General features: G+C 41.6%; 1 protein-coding gene across 1 annotated transcript; it reads right to left on the bottom strand.

The window, feature by feature from the left end:
* Nucleotides 1-3321: 3321 nt before the first annotated feature.
* LOC139227915 (acidic mammalian chitinase-like) lies at nt 3322-14013 on the bottom strand. The gene is made up of 12 exons (XM_070859065.1): nt 13989-14013; nt 12331-12360; nt 12042-12243; nt 11059-11115; nt 10231-10396; nt 9776-9900; nt 7653-7779; nt 7342-7524; nt 6339-6455; nt 5407-5545; nt 4249-4516; nt 3322-3401 (listed from the first exon to the last, which is right to left on the bottom strand). The coding sequence occupies exons 1-11, from the start codon at nt 14011-14013 to the stop codon at nt 4263-4265; spliced, it is 1425 nt and encodes a 474-aa protein (XP_070715166.1). The 3' UTR covers nt 3322-3401; nt 4249-4262.
* Nucleotides 14014-16806: the final 2793 nt, after the last annotated feature.

Below are 16806 nucleotides of genomic sequence, written 5' to 3'. Positions count from 1 at the left end.
AACAAAAGTATTTTTATGAAAATGACATAATGCATGACTTTCATTGAGGACCGCATTGCATCAGCGGTCCCTGATCCAATTATCCCCACCCGCTAACCCAGCTCCTGCCGAAAGGCTACACTTGGTCTTCACTGCCCGTGTGCAATGTCATGGGAGATTGTGTAGTATTATTGCAAACAGTTAAATATTACACAAATAATGGCAATGTCAAGCTCTATCAATATGTAGAGATTGTAAATTACAAATGATGGTGTAAGTTAGTTGGGAGAAGGTGTTGTGTCAAATGCAAAAGCAAAGTTCTCAACCTGATTTACAAATCCCTCCATGGCCTCAACCCATTCTTCCTCTGCAACCTCCTTCAGGCCAACGTGCTCACATGCATCCTCTACTCGTCCAGCTCTTGTCTCTGTTTTCTCCCTTCCTCCACTCCACCTACAATGACAGACCATTCAATTGTCTTGGCCCTACACTCTGGAGCTCTGTTCCTAAAGCCTTCTTCATCCTGTCGCCCTACAGAGCCTCAAATCCTTCCTCTTTGGCCATGGCCTCAGTCACCTCCACGATGTTTCTCCTGCTGCTGCCCAATATCGTTTTCTGACTCTGTGCAGCATATTTTCCATTCAAGGTGCTATGTAAGTGTAAATTGTTGTGAAGGATAAATTTGCGATATCAGGCCTGAATTTGCACTCTCGGACTTTGTGCCCACTTGTCCTGTTCTCACAATGTATTTATGTGCGAGGTCAACCGAGTATGACAAGAGAATGAAAATCTTAATCAACATAATCAAATCCAAATCATTAAAATACTATTCACATTTTGTTTTACAGAATGTGAGCTACCATCAGGTACTGTTAGAAATCAGGGATGCCTAAAAATGTATAAAACTGTTACGAATGTATAAAACTGATACGAATGCTGTGTTTAATTCATTGTTTTAAACTGCAGACGGACTGTCTATTCGAATCAGAGACATGCTTAGAAATGGAGGGTATAGTTCTTTGTACTATGTACCATCCCTGTTGCTATGTGATTATCTGTTGATTTTAAGGTAAGACTTGAACTTTGTTTATGTATTTTATGTATAATACGAAGGGTAGAGTTTGAAGTTGCCTTAACAAAACTGCTGGCGAAAATAATGGATGGAAGTTGAGAGTGTTAACATAAAAATGTAGCTACGTCGTAAAAGAGATAACGAGCAGATTTGGCTTCATGGGATCAAAGGAGAGGATCAGGAAGAGAGAGAGGAGAGTGATTTCCACAGGAAGAAACCCTGTGTTAGTGCAGAGTGACACGTGGCCAAAATAAGACATCTTTTAAGCGGGTTCTTGAAACAAGAATCGAGGCAAAGAACTAGAAGTCTTATTAGATAGTAAGTTTTTAGAGAAACCTCTAAAGGTCAAAAGATCTTGTCAATATCCAGGGTCAGGCCCACCCCTAAAAATGGAATAAAAGTAGCCTCCTCAAGATTGATCTCAAAGGTGGTATGAGGGAAGAGCGAAACAGAAGTTTAGCTGGTCGAACACTTTTCGAGACTGATCCCATGCTTCACCGAAGGAAGCTCGAGATGAGAGAACGAGACTGCAAGCCAGGGAACTGCTCACGTGCGCCAGCCATTTGTCCGGTCAGAATCGGTATCAACCACCTGTTACGGTTGTATGTTTTTGCTATAAAACTAATGTGTTATATTCCGTCTTAACCTCTGATTAAGCACAATATATCCACCAGATTGGTTTTACAGTCGATCCTGATTATTAAAGTGACCAGAGATAGTCTTAAATTTCTAACAGTACAGCATCACCACCTATAACCACTATTCCCACTACCACCACTCCAACCACCATTACTACAACTACTATTTCTGGAGGCAATTTGGAGGCAGGGTGCCAAAGCAAGCCTGACAGATTATATGTTGGTCCAAATGTTCGTAGTAAATATTACCAGTGTATTGGGGATAATCCTACCATCAGATTTATTACTTAATTAATGTAACAGTAATAAATAGATTTCATTGCAACACATTGCCTCAAACTATAAATGAAAATTAAAAGCACGTAAAATGAAAATGAACTTGATAATCTGCTAGGCCGTCATTGTATTTATCGGAATTCAATGTGGCTGTGTAAGATTGCGCTGTCAGTAAGCACAGCTATATTTTCATTTTATTAAACTGATTGTTTGATAAATTACTTGTCTAAGAGAAAAGTTGTTTCATGACTAAAAAAAAGTAGCAGAGAATCAGAGACCATTGAATAATTTGAGTATTTGTCAATAGAAACATCATCATCATCATCATCATTGGCAGTCCCTCAGAATCGAGGAAGACTTGCTTCCACTCCTGAAGTGGGTTCTTTGGTGGCTGAACAGTCCAATACAAGAGCCACAGACTCTGTCACAGGTGGAACAGAGAGTCGTCGAAGGAAGGGGTGGGTGGGACTGGAAACAGGTGCAATGGTGTCAACTAAGAACCTGAGCATAATATTTGTGTGATTTTCTAATCAGTCTCTGGACACAGTAAACAATGATCCTGCTTGATTTGTTCAAGCTGTCTTGTTTCCCCTGTATTCCTTTGCTCTCTCTGTAACATTTCTCTTTCCTTGAGCACAAAAACAAAATAAAATGAGATGCAATCTTGGAATGAAGATTTTCTGCTATTTTGTTTTGGATTGTTAATTCCCTTTGTCTCATAGTTACTTGCACCACACACAAACCTTCAGGTGGAGGGGTGGATAAATACATTGGCACAATACTCTGTAGCTTGCACCTATATCCTGCACAGACAAGAGAAAGCAGCATCAACATAATGTAGCCGCATTTTGCCACAGGCAGATGTGAATCAGAAAGCTGCTGGCAATTAAACTCCTCTCCCCAACCCCCACCCTGCCCCACAACCCTCCATCGCCAGTATCTGTCTCCCAAACACTTAGTCAATCCACTATGTAAATGATTGGTATCAATTTATAGTGGAAACAGGATTAAAGTTGGTAGAAAGCAGAATACGAAAACTCAGTTAAGTCCAGTTTTCCTTCCTGAGGCGAACCCAACAATATTTTCCCTGTGAAGTGCAGGAATCCCTATAGACATCAGATTGCTGTGATTTGAGTTTGTGTGAAGGTTTGAAATGCTGCTTCTGCAGTTAACAGTTACATCAGAAGTGGATTCATGCAGCAAAATTCTTTTCACCAAAAATTGTTGCATTTAATTTATAAACAAAACACAAGTAAACTGTTATCTTCAGGAATCAATTATTTTATTTTGCTGCTTTAACTGCAATTGCTATCTTCAGTTGAGACAAATTAGATGTTGTAGTTTAATGGTCTTTATCCGCAAAGTGGTGTCATTTCCGTAATTAAACTGAAGGCCAGTTACAGCCTCATCGGTATTCAACAAAGATTGATTGCAGGCTGGAAAAATAAAGAGCATCTTTGTGTTCTCTTATTGAACAATAATATTTTAATGTGACATCAGATGCATACAAACAACTTATATATTATGTCTATTTCTTAATGTTAAATTAGAAATTATTTCATGGCTTCTTTGCCAAAGAATTCATAACAACAGATTGCTATTAAGAACTAGTTGGTTTATTAACAAAGGTTTAACAAATACTCTACACATTACCAGTTCATCCACTCGGCTCACAACTGCATACCTCATCATGGATGACCTAGAATCGACTGACTGAGGTTAGTGAGGCTTGTTTACATCATGTGAGCTGACTCACAGGTGCATACATTACACTCTCCTTTCTTTTCCCTCAACAATACAAGTTCATCACACAACTGGACTGACCAGAAACTCACTCACAGACCTCCGCCCAATTCCACTTTGCAACCAATTTCTGGAACATGTGTAAAAACAGCTTGGGCACAAATATAACTCAGTAACCCTGTCTTGTCAATGTGCCCTAATGTCACTGCAGAAGTCAATGACACCACAGCGCTGCAGTGACTGTGAACTGCAGGGGCATACCACCCATTATTCCACCCATTTCAACCCAACTGAAACTATAAATGAACCTACAACTCAGTGGCCAGCACTCAATGTGCTGCTACATTGTCAGGATGTGTTGAAATTTTACACCCAGCCAACTGCATTTTGTTTATTTTTACCTGTCTACTTTCAAATCCAGCTGTATTCTTTTACGGGCTGCTAATGAAGACTACACTGGTACTTTACACCACCTGAACATAATTGTTTTACGCAGGGTGCCCGCTTTGATCGGTTACTTAGAATAATAATCATGCTTACCTTCTGCTTTCACGTTAAGCCCAGTTGCAACAGTTACAGGAAGTATCAAAGATTAATCCAACAGCGCAATGCTTCTCGTAGGTCACTCCATTGACACATTGATAAAATTTGTTCTTATCCTTTGGATCAGGGTAGGTACCGTTAGATCTGCCAGCGCAGAACCCACTGCCACCACCGCCACCACCACCACTCCCGCCACCGCCACCACCACTGGGGACATGAGTAGGAGGAACATTTGGTCGCAGTGTTGTTTTTGATGGAACACAAGCTGGAAGGAAATAAAGTTCATTCATTCATTGCTTGCTTCAAAATTGATATCAACTGAAGCTAAGCATTGCAAGTTCAAGGGATGTTGCTGCATTGAATATCTTCAGGGTGAACTCAGTTCCTTGCGTTATCAGGAACAAGATGTTTGTGAAGTTCAGCTCAATAAGGGCCACTGAGGAAATCTTGTGATGTGGCACATTGTGTCTGGAGTGTATTTGAAGTGTGATTTAATTATAGTTCTATTTTAAGTCAAGTTATACAACATTTCTCCAATAGCAAAATACTGCAGATGCTGGAATCTGGAATCTGAAATCTAAAGAGAAAATTCTGGAAACACTCGGCAGACCAGGCAGCATCTGTGGAGAGAGAGAGAGAAACAGAGTCACAGACCTGAAACGTTAACTCTGCTTCTCTCTCCAAAGCTGCTGCCTGGCCTGCTGAGTACTGCCAGCATTTTCTGTTTTGAATACACAACATTTGTGGCAGATGTTACTGAACTTCCTTTCATTTAAAAAAAACTTGGTAAAGTTGTATCGCAATACATTGTCCCTTTAAATGACACAATATTACAATGCACATCGTCACTATTTTTTAGTGCCATTACATACTGGATGCAACATCCAGCATGGATTTGTGTCTTATTCTGTTAACACATATACATGTTTCAGTATTTTGCTGCATTGCTCGTCCTGTCTGAGGAACTTTATGCTCATAGACGCTCAGCAATATTCTAGTGGTCAGATTTTTGCCACTTTAAAAGTATTGAATTTGAAATACACTTAGGTAATCCAAACAATTTCTGAATGATTTTAGCCATTAATGGCTTTCCATGCTGACTTTGTGGTAAGCAACAAGTAATCAGCTCCAAGTATAAATAATCCTGACTTTTACCTGCAGAAATTCCAAGCCCGGTGTGCAGTTTGTTAATGAGAGGGTAAGGCCCCTGGTTGCAGAAAGCACCAGAGAAATCATCCAGAGCAAGATCCCACACCATCGCTCCTCCATAGTTGTTTTTCTTCAGCCACTCAACCTGGAAGGCAATTGTTCACAAATTTATTTTGCAAATCTTGTTTCCAAGCAAGTTTTATCCCAAATATATTTAAGATTTACAACGGCCCTGAACTGAATGCAAAAAGGATCTTCCAAAATTTGAAAATGCCAAAGGTCCACTGCTACCTCTGCATGAATATTGCTTCATTCATGTTTTGTCATGGACTAGGGACAGGGTAATATTTTCTGTAATGACTATAAAGGCAGATATTCCAAATATCATTGATATTGCTGTATTTGTATCTCCGAAGTGAGTCATTACAGAAACTGTCTCTGTTTCTGTCACTGAGTGTATTTTGGCCGCAAAGAGGTGAGTTGACAGAAATATGAACTTCTCTCGATATTTGTGTGTAAGGGACTAAATCAGAAATACAAGCTGCGGTTCAAACACTTCAAAAAAGATGTCGCATCCATTTTAAATGAATAGCCACTCAAACCACTAATTCACCAGGCATTTGGGACATGAAGGAACTGTTTTCATTCTGTTGTCTCACTGGAAACTTTCGGTGTGTTTTTTCCTGGCCTCATCACCAGGATGGAAGACCAATGTTAGATACATTTTACAACTGTGCAGAAGTCTTTGAGCGCAGAATGCTCCAAGCATCCGAAAAGTAATGGTGTAATGACAGGGAATGTGTGTTCCAATTATTCAATCGATCAATATAACAAAATGATTCTAATGCTTACTCGCACAAACTAGTTGTATATTACAATAAATATTGCATCAAAGCAACAAGTAAAAGGTGTCGAACAGCAGAGTTTATCGAAGTTACCTTGTCTCCAAAGCTTTGCACGTTGTCATATCCAACCCATTCATTTCCTTTATAGGCATACGGAACCATCTGAGCAGCATCCCATTTCATGGTGGCACCATTCAAAAATGTGCAGATCTGACAGAAGAGTGAGACATTAGGCTACAAACATCGTGGGACAAATCATCAGTGGTTCGCAGTGCTCTACGTGATGTTAACGACCTTACTCACGTCATTTTTCATTGTTTGTTTTATTCAGCTATCATTTTCTCTCAAATATAATCTTGAAACAGGAGGCACTGTTCTTTTCTTTTGCTGCTGAAAACTATTTTAATTCATATTCCGAATATGGTCTGAGCAAATGCTGACCAATACATCCTCAGATGTTCATTAAGTAGCACTACCTTTTCTTAAAAGGTTATGAATGATTCCTCACACTGCAACTTCCCAATCTGAGGCTGTGGAGGAGCCAAAGAGGCACCTGGACTTTACTCACAGGGGAGATAAAGAGACTGGCTGAAGAGATGACATCAACACCAAGTTCCTTACCCATTCCGTCAGTGGGTAAATAGTACAAGAGATCGGGATACAAGCTGGTAAGGATTGACTGTAATCTTTGTGCATGAAACCCTGGATGTTCCGTTAAGGGGGGGAGGGGAGGGGAGGGGGATATAAAAGATTATATCTTACCACTTTATATAATTTCCAGGACTGACAACAATGGCCAGAGGAAGATAGTCAAGTGCCATCCAATGATGAAAGGTGTGGCATTATATCTCTGTTCATCAGAGTTTCATGACACAAATTTGAGACTTCCATCACCTGAACATCACAAAGGTAGCACAGGCTTTTCTGATACATTATAATATGTTAATTAATCTACCTCAGGAAATTCGTATGATTGCAATAATGCAGATGTTGCAGTAAAGCTTGAGGTATTTGGGGGTAGAATGTGGTACTTGGTTATTTTGTATTTAAAAATATAAGATATTAAAACGTAAAGAAACTGCATCAGTATCAATACCTCATAATAGGCCAAAAATCCAGCCTGTCTGGTGTACTTCCCAGCTGGTCCAGGACCTGCTGTTGGGGCTCCAAGCCCAGTGTTGGAGGAGGCCAGTCTCAAGGCATGGCCATATGTAGGAAATCCAACATTCAGTTTCTCTGCAGGAGCTCCTTTATCTTTCCAGTATTTCATTGCATAGTTCTGCAGAGAAAGCATTAACATTCATGTTCACACAAGAAGGACTCTGCAAAACCTCTGGTAAAAGATAGTTATCTATTTATAAATGGAAATAATTAGCATGATGGGATTCTATTATCATGAGTACTTACCACATTGAAGTACAGGTTTGTAGTGTCTTGGTTATTTGGGAGAGGATAAAGAGGGCTATTTTCTCCAGTGACATGGCTCCAGGGACCAAAGAAATCGTACGTCATCACATTGAAAAAGTCCACGACTCTGTATGAGAAAAGATCCAAGTTACACTGATACTTTGTTAAACAATCACACGACACATTACCAGTTCAACCACTAGGCTCACAACCACCTGCCTCATCATGGATCCCCTGAACCCAACTGGCTGGGGTTTTATTGAGTCTTGTTAACATCTTGTGAATAGCTAAGCCACTCCCAACTCAACAGCTCTACCAACCTGTGAGCATACTCACAGGTGCATACATTACATTGATGTTCTCGCTCAAGGGGCCAAATGGCCTGCTCCTGCTCCTATTTCTTATTTTCCTGGTTGCTAAATTTAATGACAATGATCTGAATCATTGCACAAAGAAGTTCTGACAATTGAAGCTATAGAGCAAAGCAAAGAAAGATGCTGCATTTAAACAGGACCATTCATGGCCTCGGGACATCCCAAAGTACTTTACAGCTGATGAATTACTTTTGAAGTGTCTGAAACTACATTAACACTGTTGTCTGAGGGATAAAATGATGGCCAGGGTACTGGGAGAACAGTTCTTCTAATAGCGTCATGGGACCGTTTACATCCATCTGAGAGGGTAGACAGGACCTCAGTTTAACGTCTCATCCAAAGAATGGTAGTGCCGTGCTCCCTTGGTACTGCACTGGTGGGACAGCTGAGATTATGTGTTCAAGTCCTCAGGTGGGGCTTGGTCTGCCCAGAGGACTGTACAGCTTGATGTGTGCCATGTGACATTTATGTCCAACAGATCAGAGCAGGGTCTTTACCTTCATGGGATCTAAATGAGAACACAATACCAAGAACTATAGACTGAAAGATGATTGAAGAGGGAGTCTTAATGTGTGGGCAATTCCTATATCATTTAGACATACCTTTCTATTCATTGTTATGGTGCATTTTAACTATAAATTATTTCCTTATTATCAAAACCCATTATTCATGTGTCAGGATGTCAAAACTGAGGGAGTGTTCCACTGTTAGAGATGTTGTCATTCAGATGAAATATTATGCCAGAATGTTCCTTCTCAGATGGATGTAAAATATCCCATAACACTATTTAAAGATGAGCAAGGAGCTGTCCTTGTATCCTGAACAATATTTATCCCTGAATCATCACCACCAAAATAACCCACAAAATATCTGGTTATTATCTCATTGCTTTTTCTGGGTCCTTGGTGTGAACAAGTTAGTGCTGCATTTCCATGAACTGTAACATTGACTACATTTGCCATTCATATTTTATTACTCATGGAAAGAAAGAATCATTTGTACTGCTTTCTCAGCATGACTCACGTTGTGAATGCAGCACTGATGGGATATTCCCAGTCTATGTCCAAACCATCAAACCCATAACTTGCAAGAAGCTAAGCTCAGATTTTATGAATGGTTGTCAAATTGGCAAATACTGACCTTCTCTCCTTCACCCGCCCTGCACTCTGCCCCTCTCTTCTTCACATTCCCTGCTTGCAATCAGGAATCAGAACAGCAATACCAAGAACATCTTTAGCATCTCTAACATTGCCTCAGCTGGGTTCAGCCAACTCAAAGAAAAATTGAGAAAGGCGTGTGTTTATATAGTGTCTTTCACGATCACCGGACGTCCCAAAGCACTTTATAGCCAATGAAGTACTTTTGAAGTGTAGTCACTATTGTAATGTAGGAAACGCGGCAGCCAATTTGAACACTGTAAGCTCCCACAAACAGCAATGTGATAATGACCAGATAATTTGTTTTTTAGTGATGTTGGTTGAGGGATAAATAATGGCCAGGACATCGGGGATAACTCCTCTGCTCTTCTTTAAAATAGTGCCATGGGATCTTTTATGTCGAGCTGAAAGAGCAGATGGGGCCTTGGTTTAATGTGTCATTCGAAAGACAGTTCCACTCAGTACAGACTGGAGATGGAACCTGGGACTTTCCAGGGCTGTATGGCCCAGCTACTAACTAGTTAAATTTGCTGAACTACCAAGGAAGCACAAAAAAATCAGAAAGTCCTGTAGGACTGGCATGGATACTTACTGTCCAACCTGAGGAACCTCATAGCCGGTATCAATGTTGCTCTTCCCACCAGCAACTGCAACTGAGAGCAAGAGTCTTGGAGTCCCGGAACTTTTCCCTTCAGCCTCGAAGGCTGCCATCATTTCCTAAAAGTTGAAAGTGAATAAAGGTTCTCTTAGCAACTGGTCCACGCAAAACAGAGGGTTTCAATCACCGACTAAAGAATTATAAAATGTATCCATGCCCAAGTGTTGCATAATAATGTATCTAATACAAGGGTATAGCTAGAGGTAGAACCAGGTTTCAACAGAGCCTAGATGGATAGCAGTTATTGCACAGAGTCACAACAAACATTTTTCTCTTATCACAGTGGTTAATGAAGCTGCGATTAAAGTGTTTTGCGAAGTAAATACATATATTTCTACTTTGAATATTCCATTTACATGGAATTGATGAAATCGTATTTTAAATCCCACCTGTGTCAACAGAGTGTAGAGATGTTTGTCTTGTGGGGGGCTTCCCCTTGACCCGGGATATTCCCAATCTATATCCAAACCATCAAACCCATAACCGCGCAGGAAGCTAATCACAGACTTTATGAATGTTTGGCGAGTTGCTGATGAGGAAACCATAGCGCTGAATCTGGAGGAGAGGATAATGTTAAAGAAAAATCAGAACACCGTCATCTCTTTTGTCATTTAATCACTCCTCCCATCAACTTTCGCTGCCTCTGTACTTGCTTAAAACCTGTTACATCTCTAACTTTTTCCAGTGCTGAGGAAGTGTCATTGGCCTGAAACCTTAACCCTGTTTCTCGCTCCACAGAAGCTGCCCGACTTGCTGAGTGTTTCCAGCATGCTCTGTTTTTATTTCAGAACAGATGCATTTTTGATTTAGTCATTTCAGCCTGTACCTGAAAGAGCTTCATAATTTTTATAATTTCAAGATATACCAGGAATTTACAAAAATATAATTGCTAAGTGTTGTATTGTTGCTGCTCTCAGTAATCAGTTCAATCAATCTTCACCAAGTGTATTAACTTGAAATGATTCTTTCTGAAAATGTTGCAATCTTTCCTTTCAGACAAATATCAGCCCCTAAATATTGTTTGATTTACATTTTACAGACAGCCCAGCTTAATCACTCATTCAAGAAATACTATAAGCTAACCTCCGATATATTTATTGAAAACTGCATGGTTATCATTGCCCACAATATGTCTGTCCCCAGTTCACTTTGCATCACAAGCAATTGGAAAAGAATCACTTTTCACTCAATACCAAAATAAAATATTTCCATCTTACTTCTGAGTTCCAAAGTTCCAGCCTCCGATGGACAGAAGTGTCTTAAGGTTTCCATTTCTGTTGTAAAATTAGAACATAAGCAAATGCATTTAATAACACTTCAGTAATTGCTGAAAATCATTACTGTTCTCATCTTTAACTGCTTTCTCCTTGTGCGATTGAATTTGGTTAAATGGAAGTACCTGAATGCAGAACACACATTTACTGACAAATCTCTCTGCACCACATTTATGCAGCTTCCAATGAACATCACCTGCATAGCCCTGGGAGCAAGTCACCTAGCTGTCCTCTAAGGCAGAGTAGGGAAAATGACAAGAGAGGAGTTTTAAAACAGGGGGACAGAATCACTAACAATTGGGGATACAAAACTGGGGCGGGGTGGTTTTTTGTGAAAATATGAGTTGATCTGTGCCTTTGTAGCAGTCTGGAACAATTAAAGTGCATTAAATAATGTCATCTCACTCACCCGGTGTTGGTGAGCAGACTGATTGTTCCAGCTATCTCCGATACCCAGTGTCACTGTACATATGCAGGTGTGTACGCACTGCACTTTGCACGGCACACATGTCTGCATGTGCTCCAGTGTACTCTGAGATTCAGAAGCAAGTGCAAAGTTCAGTGCATGTGGCAAGTATAATCTAGCTGCACACCCATTAAAACAACTTGTTACTTTGATAGACCGGCCTAAGGGTTGCGCATTGCGTTGTTGAATGAATAGGTGTTTTTGTTTACGTGGTGATATCATGATATGCTTCATTCTACATTGGGCATTGTCAGAACCATTGGGCATTGACTCAATCTCCACTTGTGAGACGCAAATCATAAGCCAATTCTACACATATATCACCTCTCTGGCTGGGTCAGACAAGTTATATTTATATATAAATGGGCACAATTTTGGAATATAAAACAAAATATAACACAGACATCAAACAATGCTAAGTATTTCAGGTACATTGTCAATATTTATAGCATAATTATACTTGTTTTTAAGGGAATTGAATGAGTGGTAGAGAGTAACATCGTTCCATTCATAGGTGGCGATTTGATTGTCCTTCATCCCAGCAAAAGCGTAGATCAGATGTGTGCACAAGCAAGGGTCCACATTCTCCGGCTTGTACTTCCCCGCTCCTGGCCTGTACTGAGCCCAGTTTGTAAAGTAACAAACCAGTCTGTAGGCAGAGCCTGTGAGTGGGGAGAAATGGAAATCAGGACAGTGCTTCCACACATTACATTAAAATAAAGGAACGCTTGAAATGCACAAAGACTTACCCAGTTCCAGGCACGCCAACAAGACCACCACTGCAATAAAGGATATAAAGTAAGTTTTAGAATTATGATCAAAATATGCTTAAAGATTCAAGGATACACAATGAGCCTATTATATGTGTGGCTGGGAGCCCACAAGAACCTATCCTTGGCACAATCCTTTACCTCACCTATATGCTGCCCTTTAACGACATAATCTGCAGACATGGGGTCAGCATCCACATGTACGTTGATGTAGGCTAACATCCCCAGCATTGAAGCACTGACCACACTCGATCAGCTCCGCTGGGCAGGCCACATAGTCCGCATGCCAGACACGAGACTACCAAAGCAAGTGCTCTACTCGGAGCTCCTTCATGGCAAACGAGCCAAAGGTGGGCAGCGGAAACAGTACAAGGACACCCTCAAAGCCTCCCTGATAAAGTGCAACATCCCCACTGACACCTGGGAGTCCCTGGCCCAAGACCGCCCTAAGTGGAGGAAGTGCATCCGAGAGGCTGCTGAGCATCTCAAGCCTCAATGGCGAGAGCATGCAGAAATCAAGCGCAGACAGCGGAAAGAGCGTGCGGCAAAGCAGTCCCACCTACCCCTTCCCTCAAAAACTATCTGTCCCACCTGTGACAGAGTCTGTGGCTCTCGTATTGGACTGTTCAGCCACCAAAGAACTCACTTCAAGAGTGGAAGCAAGTCTTCCTCGATTCCGAGGGACTGCCTATGATGATGATGATGATGTACGTTGATGACATCGGCTCTACCTCACCACCAACCTTCTTCACACCTCCAGTGTCCCTGTACTGTCTGATAACTTGTCCAACAACCAGTTTTGGATGAGTCACAATTTTTTTCCAGCTAAACATTGGAATGAGCGAAGTTTTCATCTTTGGCTCCCATCCCCAATTTTGCCATCAACTCGTTCCTGGCTACAGTCTCAGGCTGAACCAGACTGCTCGCAAACGCGTGTCGTATTCAATCACAAATGGAACTTCCAAGCCCATATTCTCTCCATCACACAGACAGCCTCCTTCCACTTCATGCAATTCTACTGCTATCACTCATTACAATTTAACCCCATTTGTTCACGTTCATTTCGCAATTAGTTAAAAACTGAAGCTGGTAGACCTGAGAATTGACTCACAATCACTTTTGGTCACCTGCTTGCTTGTATCTGATCACAACAGAAGTATAATGATGCACGGTACAGTCAAAGAGCATTTATTGGGGAACAGGAGGGAGATAATCCGATGGGGTTGGGTCATTTGGAGTGCCTCTCTACCTCTCTTTCCTTCTTCAAGACCATCCTTAAAACCTTCCTCTTTGACAAAGCTTTTGGTCACCTGCCTTAATATGTGGCTTGGGGTCAAACTTTTTGTCTCTCAATACTCCTGTGAAGCACCCTGGGATGTTTCACTATGTTAAAGGCACTATATAAATACAAGTTGTTGTTGTTGCTGTTAATTTTGGTCAAAACATGCACTTAGCAGCGTGCTATCAACAGTAACGTATCTTCAGATAACACAGAAAGAAAATCAAATCTTTTTTAATTAGACTTGAATTTGAGAAAAGAGTCTTCACTTTGTTCTATTCCCCATTGGTATCTTAGAGCTAAATTTTCTGAAAAATCTTACAACATCGAAAGTAATGAAATGGTAAAACATGCTTACCTGTTGCAACCAGGAGCTTTGCCATCTTGTAACTGGTGTGTTGTGGAGATCAACTCCCTCTTTTATACACTGAGTTTATTTTAGTGATAAATAATCCCATACGCTATAGTACGTTATCACTGGAAAAAGACCAGTCTTAATGGAAAAATAACAGTTCTTATCTTACCTACATAATGTGATCTTTACCTTCTCTTGAATAACACGTTATTCCCTCGGCAATGTCATCTAGATTGCCAACCTTCACTGTAACCTCAAACCTGCTTTTGGACTAAAGACAGAGGCCTAGGAATCGGTGGGGAGAGCGAGCGGCCTACGTTCCTTTAATGCGGGATGGGGAGGAGCAGGAAAACTGCAGGCTCCACGTCCAGGTAAGTATGGGGGCCTTCCTGCTGGTTAGCATCACGCTGCGCTGTGCAAGTTCAGCACGGGGCGAGTGAAGCGCTGGGCAATTTGGAAATCGCAAACTAATCCGGCAAGACATGCGGGACCCTAATTTAAATGAATTATTTCCCCCTTTCAATGTTCCCGACGTGCGTTCCTGACACCAGAGTAGCCAGTTAATCTCATGTAGCGAGCGGCGCACTTCCAGCCGGAAATGTGCACATGCTTCCTGCCTGCCATATTGGGAGCATAGTAGGCCATTTAGCGCTTGAAAAACGGTGCTCTGCAGCTGAATTTCTGGGTCACAGTGCTCTGAAAACTTAGGGAAAAAAATCCTGATTACTGTTATGAAGGAACAGTTTTCCAAACAAGGTGCTCAGAACAATATGTAAACATGAAGATAAGGTACATGTAAGTGCCAAGAAAATGGTTGATAAATAAAATGAAGCATGCAGAGCGGGCTCGAGGCAACACCTGCTCCTATTTCTGGTGATAACAAGGACTGTCAGCACAGGCCTGCTTATCATAGAATCGTAGAATGATACAGCACAGAAGGTGACCCTTTAGCCTATCGTGCCTGTGCCAGGCTCTTTCACAGAGCTATCCAATTAATCTCACTCCCTTGCTCTGTCCCCCTAGCCCTGTAAATGTTTTCTCTTTAAGTATTCATCCAATTCTCTTCTGAATGTTACTATTAAATCTGCTTCCACCACCCTTTCAGGCAGTGCAGTTCAGAGCACAACAACTTGCTGTGTAAAAAAATGTTTCCTCATGTCACCTCTGCTTTTTTTGGCAATCACCTTAAATCGGTGTCCTCTGGTTACTGACGCTTCTGCCTTTCAATGATCTCACTTTCACAGTGTACCCACTTGCTTTATATATTTTTCTGCCCAAAGTTGCTGGCTTGGCAGGGGCATCTTTGGCTTAACATGTATTTTCATACATTTTTGCTTTATGAAACCATTGATTGGAAGCAGCGACTAGGTGTGCAGGGCATCTGCCTGAAACATAAGTTAAGCACCTCGCAGATTCAAATCTTTCTGCCAGGTTTAGGATCCCGATCAAAATTGATTTGCAAATGTGCGGAGCTAATAAGAACATAAGAACATAAGAAATAGGAACAGGAGTAGGCCATACTGCCCCTCGAGCCTGCTCCGCCATTCAATAAGACCATGGCTGATCTGGTCATGGTCTCAGCTCCGTTCCCCATAACCCCTTATCCCCTTATCGTTTAAGAAACTGCCTAGTTCTATCTTAAATTTATTCAATGTCCCAGCTTCCACAGCTCTCTGAGGCAGCGAATTCCACAGATTTACAACCCTCTGAGAGAAGAAATTTCTCCTCATCTCAGTTTTAAATGGGTGGCCCCTTATTCTAAGATCATGCCCTCTAGTTCTAGTCTCCCCCATCAGTGGAAACATCCTCTCTACCTCCACCTATTCAAGCCCCCTCATTATCTTATACACTTCGATAAGATTGCCTCTCATTCTTCCGAATTCCAATGAGTAGACGCCCAACCTACTCAATCTTTTCTCATAAGTCAACCCCCTCATCTCCGGAATCAACCTTGTGAACCTTCTCTGAACTGTCTCCAAAGCATGTATATCCTTTCGTAAATATGAAAACCAAAACTGCACGCAGTATTCCAGGTGTGGCATCGTCAATACCCTGTACAACTGTAGCAAGACTTCCCTGCTTTTATACTCCATCCCCTTTGCAGTTGGCTCCACCCAGTTGTTCTGTTGGCCCAGGAGGGTAACGTGCTGCTCCTGGCTCCACAACATTATTGCCGGTCCAGTCCCGCACCCAGTAGCTTCACTCCCCCACCATCCCCAGACCGACCTGTAGGCAGGCTCGGCATCGGAATTGCATCTGCCCCCATCACCCTTTCAGGAAGTGAATTCCAGATCCTGACCACCCACTGCGAAAAAAGGTTTTTCCTCATGTCGCCTTTGGTTCTTCTGCCAATCACCTTAAATCTGTGTCCTCTGGTCTCGGTCATTCTGCCAATGGGAACAATTTCTCTCTATCTACTCTATCTCGACCCCTCAAGATTTTGAACACCTGTATCAAATTTCCTCTCAGCTTTCCCTGCTCGAAGTAGAGCAACCCCAGCTTCTCCAGTCTATCCACGTAACTGAAGTCCCTCATTCCTGGAATCAGTCTTGTAAATCTTTTCTGCACCCCCTCGAAGGCCTTCACATTGTTCCTAAACTGCAGTTCCCACAATTGGACACAATACTCCAGTTAAGGCCGAACCAGTGTTTTATAAAGGTTCATCATAACTTAGAAACATGGATAGAAAATAGGTGCAGGAGTAGGCCATTCGGCTCTTCTAGCCTGCACCGCCATTCAATGAGTTCATGGCTGAACATGCAACTTCAGTACCCCATTCCTGCTTTCTCACCATACCCCTTGATTCCCCTAGTAGTAAGGA

The sequence above is a fragment of the Pristiophorus japonicus genome, chromosome 17 (genome assembly GCF_044704955.1).
Source record: "Pristiophorus japonicus isolate sPriJap1 chromosome 17, sPriJap1.hap1, whole genome shotgun sequence".
Classification (NCBI taxonomy): domain Eukaryota; kingdom Metazoa; phylum Chordata; class Chondrichthyes; family Pristiophoridae; genus Pristiophorus; species Pristiophorus japonicus.
Note: the sequence above shows the minus strand (reverse complement) of the source record. Positions and strands in the feature narration are given on the sequence as shown.

Bases quoted from the DNA above. Each gene is read 5' to 3' on its own strand.
- LOC139227915 (XM_070859065.1), bottom strand. From the start codon at position 14,013: ATGGCAAAGCTCCTGGTTGCAACAG. The intron at 12,361-13,988 runs GTAAGCATGTTT...CCTTTATTGCAG, and splicing joins AAAGCTCCTGGTTGCAACAG to TGGTGGTCTTGTTGGCGTGC. The intron at 11,116-12,041 runs GTATAATTATGC...ATTTTACAACAG, and splicing joins TTCAATTCCCTTAAAAACAA to AAATGGAAACCTTAAGACAC.